We start from the raw sequence: 22,577 nt of genomic DNA, 5'->3' as shown, positions 1-22,577 counted from the left end.
GCGGTATTCTTTCCCAATTACATCAGTTGGTGCATCTGTGCCTCTTGACACAGGTTAATTCAGTTCAAGACGCATCCTATCTATAACATCCTATCTTTGTGAAGTGGGATTTTCTGCGGTTACAGCGATCAAAACAAAGCTATGGAGCAGACTGGACATCAGGAGCACACTTCGTGTGTCATTTTCTCCGATTATGTCTAGATGGGACAGGCTTGTTGTTTTATTTTTATGCTGTTTGTATTTTATTTTATGCCAGTCGTATAATTTTACTTACAGGTCCAAAATGTCTCTGCCATATTTGGCACTTGGTTTTATTTTATTCAAAGTATAAAACCTTTATTTCTGCCTTATGACTTCTAACAATCTCAGCATGGATGAGTAGGACATAAGTTAAGTTTTCTTAACATAAGTTTTCTTTTGTTCTATTTTAATGTAGTGTTATATGAATGGTGATCAATGGTTTAAATTATTGCTTAACTGAATGGGAAAATGTTAAAATGATTATGTAGTACAACTTAAATCTAATACTGTAATTCATAGAAAAGGATAAAGATCGATAAACATTACACTCAAAAAACTTAAAACATTTTCCTTTGTTTAAAAGAAGACAACAATTTCGTCCATTATGGCTTTATTTTTTTGCACCGTTTAAACAATCCACTTTTATTGTTGCCGTTTGTGTGTAGTTTGCCCTTGCTGTAAACCACAGATGCTCTTTGGTTGCCTACCAACGCTCCCCATCAGTTTGCAATGGGCTCATAAAATTTCATCTCGGCTCATCTACAGCTGTTATACAATCACTGTAAGTGCTTGATAAAGCACTGAAATTACCGTTGTCAAGGCTTCACTTAAACACCGCCTTTCCGCTTAAGGAATGGGAGTTACTGTAAAATGTTCCAACTGGTTTGCTAAGAGGCAAATGGACAGGAGAGGCGGAGAAATTGTTTGCGATAGAGAATAATGGAGCAAGTCGACATTGAAAAAGCTTGCAATTATATTTTTATTGACCTCTGTAAACAAGACAAGAGATATTGGCTGTCTCCTCTGCACCTTGTGCTTAATCGGGCAGTGTTTTGGTAAGAGAAAATGGAGAAAACATATTAGGTCACTCCCTTACTAAAGCAAAGAGAAAGAGATTAAAAAATACACCAACAGATATCCAGGGAACATGATTCTATTCAATAGCTTGCAAACTTATTCACTCAACTTGCATGTTTAGTTGAATCTGTACAGACTAAAATGTGTGGCGGTAATATTTAATTTGATAATTGCAAAGTATAGTATGACTGTGCAGGAGGAGGAAAATAAGGAGTGGTTGAAAGAAATACAAAAAAACTGAAATTTTTTTTTGGCCTTAGTGTTCAGCGCATGTCTTTTCTTTACCCATTTTGTGCATTTAGAGACCGATTGTCTCTGACATCAATATGCTTTCAACAAAATCATTAACTCAATCTCTCCTCCAATCAGCTCTAAACAGCTTCTTCTTAGTGTTCTGGGTGAACAACCACATCCTCATAGCATGTTATTACCAGATTTTAGTGTGAGGATGTTGTGGTTTTGTTGTTTTTTTTTTTCCCCCATCAATCGCATTATCTTCAACAGAAAAACTAATCTGGATCAAAAGTATAATTACACTGTGAGTAGAATCTGAAGAGGATGGAAATTCTAAGGGTTGTTTTTATTTAGTCAGGAAAAAAACTGAATACGTCTGAATTCTTACTTCAGTCTTGCTCTTCGTATAGGCTGTATATTTTGGGATTCTATGTATGTGTTAGGGTGCCTTATTATATTTTTGAAAACCAACATGAGAGCCCACAAAAACTTTTAGATAAACTTTCTTTTCTTCCAGATGTCAGCTTATGCCATTACAAGGAGCACTGCTTGAAAACATAATTCCTTCCAATTAGAGGGAAGCCAACATATTGTCTTTCAACCTCAATAAAATTGTGCAGCATTCAGTGGTGGCTTGTGGAAAACATTCTTTGTGGCGATGTAATAAATAAATAAATTTCCCCGAGACCATATATTTTTTTGCAAGTTGTGCAGGTTTGATATTCAGGCAACGAGGCACCTTCCTGCTGGGATCTATATGCGTTTTTAGTATGAAATTTTAAGATCGAACCAACAGATGTCCAGGGAACATTTTCAACATCGTCATATACATTTTTTTTCATCCATAATGCAAATTTTTAATCAGCAAAGAGAAAGACGCTGTTTCAACAGTAAAGAAAAGACAGGACAGTAGTGTAAAAAAAACTGCTTCAGGGTAGCTGAGATGGAAGTCGGCTCACAAGGGTCGGCATGGTCAGAGGTGTCATGCAAAAATTTCCCACAACATGCCACAATTGGATTCATTACCTCATTTTCATGTTGCACACAGCCACTGGAGACAGAAATGTTGTGTACAGTAGTCCATGTTGTATATGTAAAAACTAAATCAAAATAAAGATAAAGTGAATATCCAACTTAAGTGATAAATCCAGGTAAAGTGATACGTGGCGTGTAACAATAGTGCATAAATGTCAATTACAGGGGGGGTCTGAATCACTTGAGGGAGGCGTTATAGAGGTTGATGACCACAGGTAGGAATGATTTCCTGTCGTGCTCTGTGGTGCATCTGGGTAGGAGGAGTTTTCTGCTGAAGGAGCTTGTCTGCTGCCACGGTGGTCAGGGTGTCCAGCTGCTCCCCCAGAACATCACTGACCCTCTTGATCAGTTTGTTCAGTCTGTTCAGCGACCCTCAACCCACTGCCCCAGCATGTGACAGCAAAGAAGCAAAGAATTTCTTCCTTCAGGAAAAACAATACAGCTTTTGTCCACTGGGGGAACCAAAATGAACACTGTTGTAAAACTGCTCTAAGTGGCAGTGCAATTTTAAATTATGTGGTGCTGCAATTAACGATTATTAGGCAAATCGATTAATTTGTCATTAATTCTTTATGATTAATCGATTAATAATTGGATATTCTTTATAAACGGCTTAAGAAAATTATACAAGGTGAAACTTTAACTTTTCCGCTTATGGAGTTCTGAATTGACAACTTAGTAATCTTTGTTTAATTACTGCTCTAAGTGGGTTGCTCTGTCAGCTAAAGGCATCTTTTAGAGTCTGTATAGTCCAGTAAACGATTAATAGGTTACTAAATTAGTTGACGGTTATTTCAATAATCAATCACGATTCATCTGATTGTTTCAGCCCTACAATAGTGTAATGCTCATTAATTTTCCATGCAGAAGAGTGTATCAAATACAATACTCAACAAAAATCACTGGTATGTTGAGCTAAATCAGGTAACTAGAAATAATAAAATGTAACGAATGAGTCAAGGAAAGACGGCTAGGTTTGTATTTCCAGTGTTTGTATCCAGTGCTAAAACTTTGCTTCAAAGGGACTGGTTTCCACAACAACAAAAAGTGCCACAGAACAAGTACTTGCAGATGGAAAATCTCTTCTAGGGAAATAACGATGTCAGTTACTTAAAACATGATGTGTAAAAGGGGTAAGAGTAAGGTTTTGATTTTATTTTGTCATTTTACACAACAATTCTCCTTTTCTCAGCACTTAAAATAAGATTTTTTCTTTTTAAGCTTAAGTTAATCTAAGGTACCTTGATAAAAAATAAGCAAATAAAATATAGATTGAATCACCGTTTTTTTATTCTAGCAATTGCATTTACTGATAAAGAATACTATCAGTGTTGATACGTCAAATGCTGTGGGTTTTTTTCTTCTTTTTTAAATAGGCCCAAAATTAAAGTGTTTGAATGGCCAGCATGTCTGATCATTTCACAGCATTCAACTCTGTGGCACATTAATATACATGCTGAGCTCATTAAAGGAGCATAATGAAATCTTAATATCATCCTTTCAGATTCTGAGCCTTCATGTCACACAGACCGTTTGTCTAAACTCCAACCAAGTGTGTCCCTGGCTCTCTGAAGCTAATGAACCTGAGACATTATCTGCTGTGGAACACCAAAATATTTAGTGAGCAGCAGTATGAAGGCATTCGTGCTTCTGCTTTTTCAGAATCCATCAGATCTAAGCTAAAAATGGGTAGCATGTTTGACTCATTCTGGCAAAACACAATAAGTCATGTAATAGTGATACTTTTGTTACTTTTTTTCCCGAATCCCACTGCAAAATGGATAATAATAAAAAAAGATGATATCACACAATTAATAGTTTAGCTATCTTAAAAAATTTAATTTTCCTAATATTAAAAAGGCTATATTTTCTTGACATCTTTTGAGTTAATTTAATTCAAAAGACAGTTTTCTCAGAGTACAGTCTAAGATTTCTTTCTGAAACTGGTCGAAATTTTCGCCTTCATGTTCTAGGATGACTTGCCATGGGCATAAAAGCCCCGGGTGTCCCCACAAATGCTGTGCTGTTTGGCTTTGCAATTAAATCCATTACACTTCTGTTATTAAATACTCATTTAGAGAATGTCACTTTAATATTAAAAGCAATTATAAATTCACAGTATGTGCCAGCAAAACATGGCAGAAGCAGCAGGCACAAATTATGAAAAAATTAACATCAGTAGAATGTGACAGTCACCAACTTTATATTTTATCGACAGTGAGAGCTGTATTAAAGCAAAGGAAACCTAAAAACATTGATATAACCCTTAAAGCAATATAATTATAGCATTTGTGACCAGTTTAACTGTAACAACAAATGCAGAATTTCTACACTGCTGTAGAATTAATATGGATCAACGGGTCAAATGAATAACCCTAAAGGGTTTTTGGTTCAATAGACTGTTGCATCGATGACACTCAATTTATTTTTTATGGATTTTGAAGGTTTATACATTTCTGTTTGTTGTTATTAGTGTTTGTCTCCATTAAATGTGTTATATGTCGTAATATTATATGGGCCTCCTCACCTGTGTTTTTGCTATTTGAGGATTGCAAAACCAAGTAACGGTCAAAGGTGACACATCTGACATCAATACTGAATCTTAAGGTTTTTAAAAAACATAATCTGGGAGTTGGTCCCACTAGTCTTCCCCTGACAGTCAAACTAAATGTTTAGTTCTCAAAGATTTTATCTTGGTGCAAGCTCAAACTTTCTATGACTCCCTGGTTTTACCTCTCTGCTTTGGCAGTGTTAGGAGTCATTGACATGATGGAAGACCCTTCCACAACCACTTTTCAGTTTCTTGGCTGTGGAAGGACAATTCTTGTCCAATCTACATCTTAATTTTTTTTAACAGATCCGTAACTCAGAAGTATAAAGAGAACACCAGTGCTATTAAACACAGCCATTTCTTAGTAGATGGATTTTACACCCCCAGAGGCAGAATAAACCACAGACGTGATGAAGAAACATTTTCTTCTTTAATAAAATGTTACATCTCTTTGATTTCTCTGGCTTCATTATCTTCAAGTTTGACTTTTCTAGCTACAGTAGCATTGGCACACAGTAGACAGAAATGGTGAACGGTGTTGGTACAATCCTCTAATTGTACAAGGTAATCAAAAGAGAATGCCGATTTCAGATGAAACTAATATGTCAAAAGTTTTCATCCTGGAAGGAAAAATGTATGTAACTGTGAAGCTGTTAATGGGAAATTGTGACTATATTACTTGATAAAGTTTCGTCTCTGTGCTTGCAAGTTGTTGCAAATCTTGTATAAGGCTGTTGTATGAAGTGCAATCACTTCCATAATCTGGTGGATTCCAGAATAAGAGGCAATAAATTAAAAAAATGAAATCAGATTATTAAAAGAGCAGGCAAAAAAAGGATGCTTTACAGATTAAATATAATGCAGAGCCTTAGACATCTTCATTATCAGACCATAATGAAACTTCTTCGCAGAAGGGAGATCCTCCATTTCTAGAGCCTTCACTATTTATAAAGACTCTTTGATGAGACATGGATAGTTTGTGAGATTTAGGAGTAAAACATATTTAACTGAGTTTTATGTACTTGTCTTTTAAGATTGATTTTAAAATGATAACTTTGAAAGATCAGTTTAATCGACCTAATTAACCTAAAGAATTGGCAATTACAGTTGTACACGTCTAATTTCTAATTTCCTTCTTACCTGCAAATGGAGACATATTAAACCACTCACAATAATAAATTAGTATAAAAGGTTAACTAACAATATATACAAAATCTAGAATCATTAGATTTTACCCTCACAGGTCTAAATAAAAATGTGTAATTGTATGCCTTTGTTCGAGTAGTCTTTAAAATGGTTTGGCTCATGTCAAAAAGTCAAGTTTTAAGAACCATTTGATACACGGAATATACATCGCAGAAGTTCAGTTATTTTACAAATTCTTTAAAATCTTTGTAATCGCTTATTAATTTAATATTTATAATATTCAATATTAAAATTATTTTTGCTCAAAATAAATAAAGTAGACAAATTGTATTACATAAGCATTGACATTATCTTACAATAGAGCTTCATCTCTATTTACTGACAGAGCTGTACGTTTTCATGAATGCTTGCAAAAACCGCCCAGTTAAAGCTCAGATTTTAAACTGATGTTTACAGATTCTGTCAAGTTTTTGGCTATGCAAAGCTGGGGCCCTAAAAGATATATACGTAGGCTTTAAAAGGCACTAAATACGTTTTTGCTTAAGGAGGCTGATTGCAGAGATATCGTTATTTCACTTTACAAACACCAGCTTCTTTGTGTTGAATCATTGCATGAAAACAAATTGAATTTATATTTATTTAGGATTCATTTAAAACAGGTATAGATTTGAAAAAAGGGATCAAAATGTTTTTTTCAGTCTGGGACCTCTAGTAATGGAGAGATGGAGCAATGACCCCTTTGCAATGTCTGACCCTGGGACTGGGGCCAAAGGCAATTATATTAGACTAGGAGTTGATGTGTTGTTGATTAAAACAAGCCCTAAGAGTTTTAAAGTAGAATTCTACCTGAAAATAAGTTAATTCAAAGTAACAATTTCACAACCATTCATAGCAGAAGCTACCTCATTGAAAACTTTAAATAAAACATGACAAATTTGACCGTAAAGGCTATTACTGTAAAGTGGAAATGAGCAAATCCCTGAACTTTACATCAACCTTTCAATTCATGGTGTAATTTACCGTTATCACTGTGACCAATAGGAAGTAGCATGGCAAACAAAATAACTTGATTTTCCCTGCAGTTTAATCATCGTCATAAAGATGTTACATGTGCCATCAGTGTTGGGAGTCCCAGATTTATTGGATAGTCTGTTGGACCTTACGAACGCTCCTTCTAAGGTTTTAAAGTTTAAAGGGTTAAGTGGTTAGAACACTGGTTTGGACATATCAATGGATTGTGGGTTGAGCTGTAGTTCATAAAGCAGTTCAGTTAATCAACCTAAAGCTGGAGGTAGCAGAAAATATATATGAAACCTGAATATAGTAAGAATTTAAAATGGTCAACTGACCTAACAAGTTTTCACTTAAAGTGTTACATTATTTCTAACTATAATCGACACATTCATTAATTCCTATTAAACACCTGTTATGCATTGTGTTCTTTGTAAAAGGAATTCTGGTATAGCTAGAAAAAAAAGCTCCTGATTAAAAGGCGCCATATGCAGCTGTCTATGTTCAGATAACCAAGTTCAAACTCTGAAGTCACGTTAATGTCATCATAAACTCCAGAATATTAACAAAGATTTGTTTAATTTTGACTGCAGTAAGTTGCCTTTACCCTTCTGCAAACCTCTGGCATAGGTCAGACATAAGTGTTGTACAGAAGTTTGAAAAAGGGAATGTGCTGACATGAAGTTCATTCTATATTTGCCCTGAGCCACTTGCAGCTGTCTCTTGGCAGGCTAAATATAATATGTGGCTGCTATGCCACATTTCAGCTGGTCATATTACACTGTATTATCAGTTGATCTGATAACTTAAATACTGGTCATTTCTTTAAAACATATGACGCGTTCTCATAGAATTAAAGATTATTTCAAATACTGAAGAAGCTGCATTCCTCAGGAAAATTCAAATGTGGAAATAGTTTCCATTTTTTGCAGAGAAAGAATCACAAAGTTACCAGTTTAACAGCCTAATGGACTGTGGTAGCATCTGTTGACCATCTGTTGAATATTAGACTGGTCCAGAATCCAAATACATCCGAAAACCTTCTTTACTAATGCTTTAAGATATGAATTTCAGCTTGTTTAACTGCACACATACACTGGAAAATGTTCTCCTTAAGTTAAAGTATAACACATCAGGAAACAAACATGCATAACAATGATTGTTAATTTTATTTTTCCAATTATGATAGGCTGTCTGACTTAAAAATGCAATTTTTCATGGGTTTGTCTATTTTGTATTTTCTGCAATTATATCAGTTTTTTTATGAGGGCTGGACAATGTGGCCAAAACTTTAAAAAACGATATACGTCTCATTTTCAAGTGCAATATAATTATATCAGTAAAAACAACTTTAAAGCCTCTGAAACTGCCAGAGATTACCCCAAAATCAACTCCAAATCGCATCTACTTTAAGTTTGATTCACTACAATGCTTTTTTTTTTTTTTTTTTTTTTTTTTTTTTTTTACAAAGGAAAGCCTGAGAAATAGTCCTACTTTGTATTGGTCTAATCCAAAAAATACACAGAAGCTTGTAGGTGTACTATAGGTTATAAGTTCAATACATTAGAAGCCAGCTGTGCCCTGCAAAAGTATATCTCGTATATCACATGGTTTTAAATCTCTTATGCTGCACACACTTAAGCACAAACATTTAATTATAACTAAACAGGATGTCAGTGGCTCTATAAGGAGCTACTGTCCTTATAATCACCTGTAAAGTTACTGTGCAGAAATATGATTTACAGCTGTTTAGATGTTCTCTTAACTGTTTATATATATATCAGCAGACAAAGGATTCACACTGAGGTCATAAAATGCCACTGGTTGAGCTGTTTTGGAAAAACAAGGGCAAAGATGGATTGCATTTGACTCAAATGTGTACCATATCTTCCCATCTTTTCTTGGTGTGTAAAATTCCCCCACTCCGAAAAGAAAAAAAACAAACACAAATAAAATCTCCAAATCCATTTTTTCCCGCATGTCTCTTTCATTTATTTATCATGGGGAGTTTGCATTAACTAGCATTTAAAGCCAGAGGCCATAGCAGTAATGTTTTAAAAACCATGAAAGCTCTTGCTTTAATACACAGCTCATGGGAAGTAGAGCAATATACAGTATACCCTTGACTAAGCATTAATATTTCATGCTTCCCTTCCCTGAGTCTGTCTGGATATTTTAGTAAGTTGGTTTACTTGGTAATATGATGTGGTAATAAAGGAGGTTTTCCAACTGAATGAGACAGTATTTTTGTTTTGTTTACAGGGTAAAAGACTGGGTGGAGCAGATTCAAAAAGAGTTGATCACATTAACAGACAAAGCCAGTGGATTGCAGGACCTAATAGAGGTAAGAGGCTATTTGTTGTTGTTTTCCTTCTACAACAAATGGTAAACAGAAATGGATTTTATAGGAAATAATGAACACTTTGCTGTCTGTGACTCAACTTCAATCCCAACTCAGGTCATTTCAGTTTCCTTCACTGTATTATACCTTGCCAACTATCCATTAAATGTTTTTGTCTAATCAAAAACTGCAATGTATTTAATTGGGATTTTATGACAACAGCAGCATAAATGACAGGATAAAACTGTGCAATAAGCAAAATGCAGCGACACTGTGGATAAGCATGAAAACCTCCTCCTGAGCTATTGTGGAAAGGTATTTGGTGTTTTTGTCTTTTTTTTTCTGGTAGATAGCACTTTTCCTTCAACTTTTTTATGCATACAGTAGTTTTGGAGAAATTGTCTAGAGGCATACTACTCTGTTTTTATAGGACAGGCCTAAAATCCAGAGCAATCTTTGAAGAATTGGGGTGCTTTCACACCTATTTCTCTAAGCTTTAGCAGTTTTTCCTAATGGAATAGGGAAACATCCCTGATTATTCTAAATGGGGCATGAAAATATACAGAAGCACCAAGGTAGTACAAGCAAATGAAACAGTGTTACCTGAAGAAATATTAAGTTTTTTTTTTTTTTTTTATTTGCCTGATCTGTTAAAATGATCAAACATTATAGCCTTTATTATAAATAGAAACATATTTCCAGTCAGCTTGTGCAATATACAACCAGAAAATGTTTTCAAGTGAGGGCCAAAATTGTATGTAAATCTATGTTTGAAAAAAATGACAAATTTTTAATCCACAACCATGCACTCTACCATGCACTCTGATTCATTTGAAGATAAAATCAGTCAACTTTAAAGCCTTACGAAAGTCAGCAGTGAACAAGATTATCTTTTTTGTATGACTAAAGTAGCAGAATTCAAGGACCATGAAGACAAATGCAGTCATCTGCCTCAGCTCTGTCATTTGTGTGCAGGACAATGGAGTGCCTTCCAGCTGCTGAGTAACTGGATCTTTGGCCTTTTAATGCATTATGCTAGAAAGTATTCTGTATTGTAGTGAATATTTAGGTTATGTCAGCTGACATTACAATTTTATCAGTAGAAAGGTAGCTTTTACTTGTTGAGGGAGATCTAATAAAATAATAGGACTACTTAATTGTAATGCTGGCTTTTGAATTTTGTGCAAAACAACTGGAAAGATAGATGCATGTCTGACTTTTAGCTCTAGTTGTTGTTTTTATACCCTTTAACACAATCCAAAGTTCTTGTTGTGTCTGACCCTTCCCTGTCTCTTTTGTGATTTTCTTAGATATATAAAAAACACAGAACCCACTTTAGTGTGGAATCCAACAATGCCACAGAACTGGTGGCAACAGCTTCAAAGAACATAGAGCAACTGCTGGCTAACCGCTCTGACGCCCTAAAGGTGAGATCTTTTCCTCTTGTTGCAGTCCTGTAATTTGAAGATGGCTTTGTCAGACCTGTAGTTATTCAAGTCTTTCTAACCGCTGTTGACTGAACTCTCAAGTGTTAGTGTGGACTTTAATTCAGAACAGACACTGGGAAAAGTATTTTTAAGCCTTTTTCACATCCAACATAATTCCGTTATTCTGCAGATAAATTACTTTTCTGACTTGGCACTCTAGTTTGCCATTCAAACAAAATATGTGCATACTATATGTCTTGTGCCAATGTTATTGCATAAATGTCAGTCTAGCAAACACTAATTATTCAATCAGAAGTCCCATATTTATCAGTACAGCAAACCCATACCATTTGATGGGTTTCAACTTCATTACATCGAACACAAAACAAGAAAACTGCTAAACTCCTTTTGAGAGTAATTGTTATGTTAGATGAACCTTATGGCGTGACGATCATTAGAAGACCATTAGACATTTATGATGTTGCATTAGGTCTGGAGCCTGTACAGTATAAACCATCAAAAACATGTTAAGTTGGATACAGTTTTAGAAAGCCGTTAATTAAAATAAAAGATGGTGTTAAGATGTTCAAAGCTTTGAATATTTTATTCCCTTTAAACAATATAAAATAAACCTACCAAATGAAAACCATTAAGGATTTTGTTGTAGGTTAAAACAGTTAATGAAGTTCTTAAAGTAGGAATATATTTGTCACAATATGTAAAAAGGGTGAATTGTTTACTGCTTTAATGGCTTAAATATTTGAAATTAAATTCTAAGCTTTAACCAAAAAGGAAATAGTGTTTAGATTAATTTACCAAACCAAGTTACCAGACACAGGAAAGCATTGGCATGTGTGCATCATCTTTGTGACTTTTGGCTCAATGTACGTTCACTTACAAATGGCAGGAAGTGAAATTGATTTGTACAACCTTTCACTGCTCACGAGGGTAACAATATAAGGCTGACTAAATTAAGATCTCGCGACTCTCCCAGTCTCAATCAATCTGACTCGGAGTGCCAGAAATATCCAATTAAAATCCACCAGCCGGTTGCCATAGTCCCAGTCCCATCGATTGCCACATCTATCTTGCCAAGCATCCCAATAACTGCAGGGATGAAGAGCAATTACTTGGTGGGATCTCAGCAAAATAATAGGTTTGTAAAATCAGTATTTAGAAAATATTTGCCTTTTAAAACGTACATATTTGCTTTACAGTTTACACTTGAGTACATGTCTCATACAGACACGTTTAACTTGTTGCTCTCTGTAAGAATTGTCAAAATTGTTTTTAAATCCATAAAAAGTAATGATGATCAAAATATGTGGTGCATGATTACATTTGCAATGAATGTCTTAATATACTGTAGATATTTGTAAACATAAACATAATAGGATACCAAAATCACTGACCTTTCAGTTCAGCTGTTGGGTGCTGGAACCTAAACAAAGAAAAAAATGGTTTATAGATGGCAGATGAACCACATGCTGGATTGTATGTTCTAGATTGTTGTAACATGCTTGACACAGAGGACAATCGATATTTGCAAAAGAGGGAGTAATAGTCGTAGTTTGTAAAATAATTAATCAAAGTTACTCGGATGTGCAAGGTTAAATAAGAGTTGCAGTTTGCATGCAAGTTCCCACCTGAAACAGTAGTAATACTCCTTGATATAAAGGTTACAAAGACAGATTCCCTGTTTTGTATTTTTAATAAATCAGGCTAAACCACATTATTCACAAGTGTTGGTCTATATGTTGGTCTCATACTTAGCCATGATCTTATTATCGCTGTATGATGCTTCCAACTAAATGTTCTGCTGGTATTGCTTCACTTGGAATGAAACGGACATTGATTAAACAGATATTTTGAGCAAAAGTTAAAAACTAAAGCCTGCTGGATTGAAGAGAAAAGCAGATGAAATGATTTATTGTCCCTATTAAGGCCTGAACACACCAGCTGTGTATGACTTTTTATAGAGGCGCTTTTACTAGACAGGGTGAGCAGATCTGTGGAGACTTTTTTTTTTCCACTTCTGTCCTTGTGCTACACACAAATTATAATTATTTCCTACAGTTAACTTGGACAGAATATGAATATTTAATAAAAATAAGTAATAAAAGAAAAAAAAACAACCTACTCTACTTAGTCTGTGCTGCATATCTAACCAGAACAGAGACTATTTTGAATGGCCTATAGTAAAAACATAATGAGGTGTATGTAAAAAAAACAAAAAAAAAAACAAGGAAAACGCAGCAATAATGAGTGACCAAATGTGGAGGTCTTTAACAGAGGGCCAGCGACCCCTAGGGGGTTTACGGAGGTACTCAACTTGAACTACTTGAAACTGAGGTACTGCATGGGGGTCACAAAAATTTTGGTTGATCTGACTTTTTTTTTTTCATCTTCCCCCTGCAGTTTTTTTCTACTATTTGAAATGTGTTCAAAAACACATTAACATGAATTCAACAGACTGTAGTAAACAGATAAATGGAAGCAGAAGATGTCTTTCAGCCATCAATTCACAGATTCAGCGACACACAGGAGCTCTTTCAAGCTGGTCACCGTTTCATTCACAACACCTGTCCCATCAACCAGGAATCAGCATCAGAAATACTTTAATAATCCCAGGGAGAAATTACTTTTGTTACATTACGCCATAGGCAATAGTGACTATAGGACCAGCTTCATATAACACAATATCATACAATATATATAATTAGGGGGTTACCGCTCCATCTCACCATCAGTTTGGGGGTCCTTGGCCTGGAAAACTAGACCCCTGGTCTAGTGGATGAAAAAGAAGTGGACTTGAAATTTCCCACAATACACCTTGAAGAATAGGGATCATTTGTTGTGACTAGACGAGCAGATATATCCCAGATTGCTTGCAAGAGATCTCCTCGCAAAGCATCTTCGGATTTGTTGCGGTGACGACAAATAATTAAGATGGTGCAGGTACCGTGCGGGGAGGCAGAGTTATGAGGTCAGTGGGGAGCGAAATGCAGTAATCATCTGTCTGAACAGTCGGTTAACTGAGTTTACTGTAAAGTCCACCATCTAGTCCCGGATCTACAGTATGTATATAGTTATTGAGGGATTTGGGGATTAGGGCAGATGTTCGGACAGGCAGTGAGAGGTGATTCTTGCAGAGTTCTCTGGAGTTGGTTAAAGCTGAAATGTTTGTTTTTCTTTTTTTGATAAAGAGGGGAAAGAGATAAGCTGCTCCGTCTGCCACTCCTTATTTTGTTTTTGTGCGGCTCAAAGAGGATCACTTTTTTTACTATATCCTTTTTCTGTCCTGAAGTTTTTATTTTCTTTTTCGAGGAGAAAGTTAAACTGCGCTTTCTGTCCCTCGTTTTTGCAAGGCTCAAAGAGGACCAGTACTTTATCTGTTTTCTGTCCAAATAAAAATACCTTTTTTTTTTACCATATAATTAATTGATTGATTTTGCATGAATGCATCCCACTTGCTATAAACTCGATGTGCGTCTCCGAAACTGTCTGTTTTCTCCTGTGATTAACAAATTTAATTTTATACTTTCCCCCAAAGCACATGTGCTTTACTTTGTAACAGCGTCTCTCTTCCTGTCAGATCCATGAAATTGCCGCTGAATTGCTGCTTAGTCCTACTAAAATATACCTGGGATCTATCTCAGTCGGAGCTAAGCAGGTCCCCTTGGAGAAAATCGTGTTGGGCGTTTTCATCCCCATTGACTTTCAATGAGCGCTATATGCTACAACCTCCTCTGACACAATTTTCTGTCAGATAGGACGCAAAATCGAATTTAGTGTGTTCAGGTCTTTAGGGACACCTGTAGATGAAGAGAACAGGACAGGAAATGTTTTGCAATAAACTCCACCAGTGTTTTTTTGTTGTTTTTCTTGCGTATTATTCTGATCAAAAATCATATTTAATACTATGTGACATTTTTATTTATTTTTTTCCTTTTCATGCCTTTTTCTTATTTTCTCTCCTAACCTCAGTCTGACTCTGTCACACAAAATTTCCAATTTTGCTGTTTGTTTGTTTGTTTTGCCTTGTTTTTCCTACATCCGTTTCTGTCCTTTCTTATTTCTTCATTGGAGAGGGTGAATATGCATGTCCTTATCTTTTCCTCGGGCATTTCAAGAGGCTTCTGCTTACATTTCAAATACTTTGTGCTAGATTATAAATTTTTTCTTCTGTGGAATTGGAATTATACTTTAATATTACTGACTAATCTAAACCTCTTTTCCAATTAAAACATTAACACTGACAATGCTGTAATTCATAATCAGCTACCCGGAGATTTCTATTTATAAATTATTTTACATATAATTTAACACACCCCAAAGCACCTAAATCATCCTTAAATGTATACTTATATATATTGAATTATCAAGACATTAATTATATGTTTAACTCTTCACAGGCTTAAACTTCTTATCAGATTTAAGAAAGTAGTGAGGATAAGATTGTGTACCTTGTCAAATATAATGATGTAATTAATATTTGATGTCATAGAAGGTTAATGAGAATATAGTTCCCTTTAAAAAAAAAAAGATCAATTAAAGAAATATTGAAACAGGTGCACATGTTGCTTTTTGGTTACTCAAAAAAACTGCTATCCATTTACTATTTGAGAGGTTGTTGGATATTGCTGCTTGGATTACAGCAAAATATGGCAACTATAAAGGAAAAAAAATGTAAAAGCTCAAAATTCCAAGATTATGGAAAAACCTTGAGATAGCCTTATAAAGATTTGTATTGTTATTTTTGTTTGTATAATTTTAGGTGTTAATGGTAAATGTTTTGCTAAGCTGATTCTACATTTATTTAGATATTAATAATGCCACATACATGATTAAGTTTTGCCTGCATCTCAGCTATGGCAAGATCATCTTAACATGCTTCTGCATCATTGCTGGGAAAGCTACCATTACTTGTCTATAAAGATGTAGGCAGATTTACAGTATCACATAAAAATGTAAGACATTGCACATATGGGCTTAATATAATCTCTATCTTGTCTCAAATGATTATATTTAACAACTTGAATCAGGGAAAATTTAATTTTGTGTCTAGTAATGGCATTCCCCTTCGTTTTAAAACGTATTTTTTTTGGTATATAGATTGATCAATCAAATGATATGATGCTTCTGTTGCTCTCTGCCCTATACAGAGCCAGGTCAGCTGACTTCAAACAGGAAGCCACAGCCAGCAGTGGACTGTCTTGCCAACTGAAACAGTTTTAGTTTGAATAGCAGAGAACCCCTTTATAGCTTTTTGAATTTTTTTCTGGCAGATTTTATGGTATGAACATGCATAAAAATATATTGATCAGGAACCTGATTATCGGATACCAGTTTGTCTAACTTAATTGGATCTCAAAACCGATTATAAATAATTTATGTTACGGTTCAAAATTGTCCTTACTTCCAGGCATATTCAGATTTCAAAGTAATAATATCATTATACCAACATGTTGGTTTTTAATGCAAGTAATAACGTTTTGCAGCGGCTCAATCAGAGTCCTGTATGGCACCAGATAATGGACCTGTGAAAAGAGCCAAGAATGTGATAATATGGAGGACTTCTAATTTCTTAAAGCCTAGAACCAAAGATTGACTTTCAAAATGCTAAGGGAAGCTCATTAAAAACAGGTCATTTATTATAAAAATGATCAATGCAGGGCTCATTTTTTTTTTTATATAAAGGAGCTATTTTTTAAATAAAGTAACAATTTAACTGTTTATTTTCTATATACATTTTACATTTTTTTCCTTTTTTTCATTTTGTTTTATATTTTGAGAGAGACCTTTGTTAATTCTTATCGAAAACAAACTTTTTGTTATTAAATAAAAGTTAGAAATGGGTTTTAAGGAAACTTACCTGCAGTCTGCGCTCCGACAGCTTTTCTAGTTTTTCTATGAATTGTAAAGCTGATTTACAGCTCAGCATTACAATATTTGTTAAATCTGTGCATTGTACAAACATCTTGTACAAAATAATTCCAAAACCATTTTTAGCAGTAATAACAAACATATACGCACAAATAATTAAAAAAAACAATAAACACGTAATATTTACAAATCATGATCATTTATTTCCTCTGATTTTCCTCATTCGTCTGTAACGCTTGCAATCACACAAAAAAAGCTGGTACACTGGCTGGTAAAATGTACAAGTGATTGTACTGCTTTGCTTACTGGTCCTCTTAAAGCACTGTGAAATAAGACTTTAAGATGCAGCTCCTCTCTCTCTCTTATTATTGCTCAGGTTAGGTTCCCTCTGATTACTGTAATGATAGAGTACCGTGTTTCATTTAGAGACAGGGTTTTTGTGATCGAGCATACTGTTAATTTAAAATGAAACCATTACAAGACATGCCATACATTGAAGTTTTTTACCTCTTTATTTCACTGCTGTGTAGAAAGTAGTGCAAATGCACGGATGGAACTGCCTTTCATCTAATCGTAACTGCCTAAGTGACTGCCCATGTGCACAGACCTTATTGGCCAACTCACATTTCAGTTCTTTCATTTAGTCAATCTTTCAGATTTTAGTGCAGGTGTGATTGATAGTGGCAGAACCTGCATATTACAGACTTGACAAATTCAGGCGCTATTTTTATTACAATTACTCAGCCTTCTATTTTTAACTTGGCTCATCAGAAAATAGCCTTCTTCTGGAATTCGGTTCACCTCTAGCTCTGTCCTCATCAATTATTGAATGGTTTTTAACCAACGGCCTTTGATGGAGCCCTTGTTAATGTCTCTCTGTGGAATTGGTCATTTTTTTCTTCAGAGTGAAAGAGATCTCTAAATAAGTTTGGGACCTTAAGAGCAATGTTTGATTTTTAAAGCGTAATTCTTACCTTACTTTGGGGCTCAACTCAATTCATGTTAATTTGAGAGAAATTGCACAGTGCTGTGATTAACCCAACCACACTTCATAGTCCTTGATGTTTTAAGCCTCAGTTTTAAATCCGGTCTATACATGTGACTACTTCTTATCACATTCTCAAACAGTAATATTACCAAAGAGGACATCTAGTTAGTCTGAGTGGTTTATTTAGAAAACCAAACAAATATCCTTTATTGTCCCAGAGGAAATAATTCAGAAATAAAAAACTTGAAAATCTAAAAGATGAGATATAATGGATCTTTAGAGAAATTCTATGAACTTTAAATTTGACATCATGCGTGTTTATGCATGTAAGTCAACACTGTCCACACCACCAATGATAAGCATGCGTCAACACAAACAAAAACATTTTTGAACTTCAGTGTTGAGCTTTTGTTTTAGGATCTGTTGAAGAAGCTTTTGAATTTGTGGATTTTGTACTCCCTACTTATGCTAAAGCTGATTTTACAAGCTGCCAAGTTTTTTTTAAATGTAATAATATAATCATATGGCTGGGTTGGTTAAAAAGTTGAAAAGAATCTAAGGGAATGCAGCAGACTCATTCTTTCTGGATGAACATGTAGTGACAGAGGTCAGTAACTTGCATTGTGGTTGACTTTTGCATACAGAGAGAGGATGCAGTAAAAGCCCCGCCAGTAGCTTAACTGAATTAACCACTGCAAGATGGGATCAAGTGTATCTTTCATATTGGAAAACATGAAGTCGTCAGCAGCAGCAGCCCAGCCAATATCCCTCTGCTGGAAGTGTCGCAACTAAACAGAACAAGCAGATGCAACTCCTGTGAAGAGAAAAAAATACTAAAACCCAGCGGTAACGATGTTAAAGATGAGGACATATAAATTATGATTGGAGAATAAAGGGTAAAAGGCTAACAGAGATATGGATTGGTCACAAGGACAGCCAAGGAGAACAATCTAGACTGAGATCTCTACAACCTGAACAGCCTGTACATTATAATTCTCTCTACCTCAAATTTCTGTGTAAAAACAACTGTTGTGTATATTAAATATAAACTTTTTTTATATATTTCATTTTAAAAACAGTCAAATTGGTGCTAAGAACTAGAAAGATATCTCTGATCAGAAATGAGAACAAAACCATTTTTTTCGGAGATGTAAAAGTCAAATAAAGTTTCTTGTCGACCATGCCAAAGAAAAAAAGAGCTAAAAGATGGAGTAAGCCCACAGAACAGACTGTGAAATTTGAATATTGATTGCAAAGTTATTTCAGACCTGGGATTGCATTAGTGGTTTGGCAGCAGATTCAAAAGGCTTTGGCTGCCCACCGAAGACTGAATTGCTATTGGTATGCCTTTATGGAAACAGAAGCACAACAGTTGTTTTCCAGTCTTGACTTGGATTAGTTTACATCCATCCTGGATTGATTTTCTATCAAGAGGAAACAAAACTTGCTTAATTGAGAGTGGGCTGCAGCCACCAAGATTGAGAGGGAGGCTAGTCATAACTGCCATGAAGAAAGATGGCTTGTGCTACATTGGGACACTTAATGAATAAGATGTCTCTGGTCTCTTGGAGCTTTTTGTCTAAAGTGTGTGTGGATCATGGCTACAGTTAGTAACCATGCCTTCCTGGTTGCTTAGTTACAAAAGGGAGATCTATGCCCCTTCCCCAGTGTTAATAGTATACCTATAAACTTTAACTGTCACCTAATTTGGGTCTTAACACTGGGCAAAATAAATGAGAAAAATCTCACTCATATACTCACAGCCCTATTTGCTTGCATTAAACTCAAAATTACATGATTAGGAGCCTTTATGCTCATTTATGTGTCTGAAGAGGAAGAGAACATCAGTGTAAGTAGTGGATTAGGTTTTTCTGAGTATTGTGTTCTGCAGTGGTGTGTAATTACGGCAAAGACACTGATCTCTAGTGTCTGCAAGCAAGTTATTAGGCTGCCACTGGATGACATGCTGTGAGTCATTAGTCTCTGCTGTTACAACTAATAATCGGGTACAGATCCATTGATTCATGGATGCATTTACAGAGCCATAATAAGGTGTTTTCTAAAACTTTATCGGCCTTTTTTTGTTTTGTTTTTTGTTGTTTTTTTTATTACTATGTCACACATCAGATTTGGTGGTTGTGTCCTGGATTTGTGGACTTTTCACTGGGCACTCATGGGTCTCTACCCTGTGTTTTGGGGGGGTTCTCTTTGGTTTCCAAGTTTTAATGTTATTTACAAAGCAAAGTTCAGATGTTGGCCTTAATTAAATAACAAACCATAGAGCTACCACTTCAGCTTCATGTGGATTCTTACATTTTCTGCTCAGTGCTTCACTATGAGAAGTGTCCAATTATAAAATATGCAAAATACCTGAAACAGAGATGACGGGGCGACATGAGTCATAGATGCCTTGGAAATGTTTAAACCTTATTGATGATAAAGTATAGAACACACCCCTATTTTTGCGTTGGCTGTTTAACATGATAAGTTAATCCCAAATTTCTTTGAATATTGAAGAGTTCTGTTGTGATTCTGATTTAAAGATTACCAACGTGAATGTGGAAGTCTCCTAGAATAATTAAACAGTCCTAATCAACACATATCACAGATAAAAGGTGATTAAATCTAGGACTCCCAGAATTCCGACACTGCTAGAACTCCCACTGGCAGTTGATTTAAGTTAAATTTTGCCAAATGAGTTCCCATATTGGTAAAGATGTCATTGAATGAATTGGTTCTAGTGCACTATATTAAGCAATTATGAATAAAGTATGACATTGCATACTTTTTAATCAAATGCTTTTTTATAATATATTTTTGTATAGTAATACCTCCATCCATCTTCTATCATACTTATCCCAAGTGGGGTCGCGAGGGGTGCTGGTGCCTATCTCCAGCTGTCTACGGGCAAGAGGCGGGGTCCACCCTGGACAGGTCGCCAGTCCATCGCAGGGCAACACGGAGACAAACAGGACAAACAACCATTCACGCCTAAGGAGAATTTAGAGACACAAATAAACCTAACAGTCATGTTTTTGGACTGTGTGAAGATGCTGGAGTACCGGAGTAGTCGGAGAGAACCCACGCATGCTCAGGGTGAACATGCAAACTCCATGCAGAAAGAGGAACCCAGATCTTCTTGCTGCAAGGCGGCAGTGCTACCCACTGTCTCACTGAGCAGCCCCTAAAGCAATACAAATATAGCAAAATAAAACTGTAAATTGAATAAAAGGTTTTACTAAAGAAGTTCAGAGTTTGAAACTATTAGTCTACTTATTTATATAAATTGACTTTGACACTAAATTAAATTATTATTTACACTTAAGAACAATAGTTTTAAACTTTACAGTAAAAATGAACATTTAAAAATTTAACTATTTAACTAGTTAACTGACAAAAAAAACTGTATACAGTTTATACATTCTTTTTTTAGCAATAGAACTTTTTGTATAACTAATAGTCCAAAGGTTTTTTGTAGTCTAAAAAATATAAAAAACAAAACTATATATCATATCAATTCAAATATATATATATATATTTTTAATTGAGCTGTTTTTTTGTGGGTGTTAAAGCCTCTGGACACCTGTGATTCATTATTCACCACTTCCTGGACCCTGTGTGGCTGCTTTTGTCAGCCAGCTGTTGTGCTGTGTGTGGCTCCGCCGGACCTGCTTTGTGTTTGTCATCTCTGTTTTCCTACACGACGCTTATCAGACATGCAGTGTATGCATACAAAGAGGCCAGTGTGTGTTTGATGTCTCCCTTATTAGCGCTCAGGGCCACACTCAAGCTGCTTTATTCATCCCCATTCAGCTGCATACAGGAACAGCTGTGTTTCATGTTTAGCAAAATTATCTTTGGATATTGTGCAGTTGACATCACTTCTTCGTTGAAACTGTATTTGTATGTTGTTCTTTTAGTGATGGGTGCATTAGATTCAAACTTGTAAGATTCTTATCTGCTGCTATAAAAAAAAAAAAGAAGTACAAGTAAACTTAGTCATTGTATGTTGGATATTTGCAAAAACAACAAAGGAAGCATGGAATTATTTCCTAACACATGGTACAGTAGCAAATTTGGGTGTTGATTTTTGTTGCACAGAGCTGCCACACACCCACTCCAGCTGGGTGCAGCTGTTATTTGGTCTCATTTGCAGCCAGCTGGCACATGGTCTGCTTACTGAAGAAGGGATGAGCTGTCAAACCATGCATAGTAGTTGAGCTCGAAACCATTATCAGTCTCTAACAATTTGCTTTCTCTAAACCCTGTATATTTAGTGATATTTATTTCTCTGTGTAATTAAACAATGCTACAGGTGAACTTATCACCTTGTATGAGGTTACTGTAGTTGTTTCCTTCTGGTGCCACTGTGTGCTTGTAATATGTGTTCATGCATTTCCCACTTTCTATTTTTTTTCCCCCTTCACTACTTTTCTCACATCTTCCACAGACCGAGCAGGATAGATATGACTAAAGGGCTGCCAGTAACAACAACAGATGCTCATGTTGTTCTCCCATGCCTCCCTGCATATCAGTGGGGTGGCGGGTGTGTCAATACTTTTGTGTGTGTGCGATCTGCCTTGGCAGTACTAGATACTCTAATCAGACTGGCAGGATAATTTTTTCATAATACATTAGTGTGGCACTTACAAAATACAAAAATCCAAGAATCTACAACTTTTTTAAATCAAGTCGGTCAATTTGTGCTCTGCACATTTAAAGGTACACTATGCAACCGGTGTTGATTTTCCAGTGAGGCTCCCCCCAGAGGGCGAAAGTAAATGTGCACTGTCGTAAATATGCACAGCTGTTCTCCTGGTTTCTCCGTCAAGCCAGGCGCGGTTGTTTTGAGCTTAGCAG

The 22,577-nt window shown here is 35.5% G+C and overlaps 1 protein-coding gene across 2 annotated transcripts in view; it reads left to right on the top strand.

Annotated features, from left to right (window-relative positions):
* LOC107085985 (voltage-dependent calcium channel subunit alpha-2/delta-1-like) overlaps positions 1-22,577 on the top strand; it is a 113,393-nt gene that overhangs the window by 13,838 nt on the left and 76,978 nt on the right. For both annotated transcript variants that reach the window (XM_015376693.1, XM_015376691.1), the window contains exons 2-3: positions 9,338-9,419; positions 10,727-10,843. In XM_015376693.1, coding sequence (XP_015232179.1) covers positions 9,338-9,419; positions 10,727-10,843 — 199 coding nt within the window. The remainder of the gene's footprint in view (positions 1-9,337; positions 9,420-10,726; positions 10,844-22,577) is intronic.

Source organism: Cyprinodon variegatus, unplaced genomic scaffold (genome assembly GCF_000732505.1).
Source record: "Cyprinodon variegatus isolate N-32 unplaced genomic scaffold, C_variegatus-1.0 Scaffold139, whole genome shotgun sequence".
NCBI lineage: Eukaryota > Metazoa > Chordata > Actinopteri > Cyprinodontiformes > Cyprinodontidae > Cyprinodon > Cyprinodon variegatus.
Note: the sequence above shows the minus strand (reverse complement) of the source record. Positions and strands in the feature narration are given on the sequence as shown.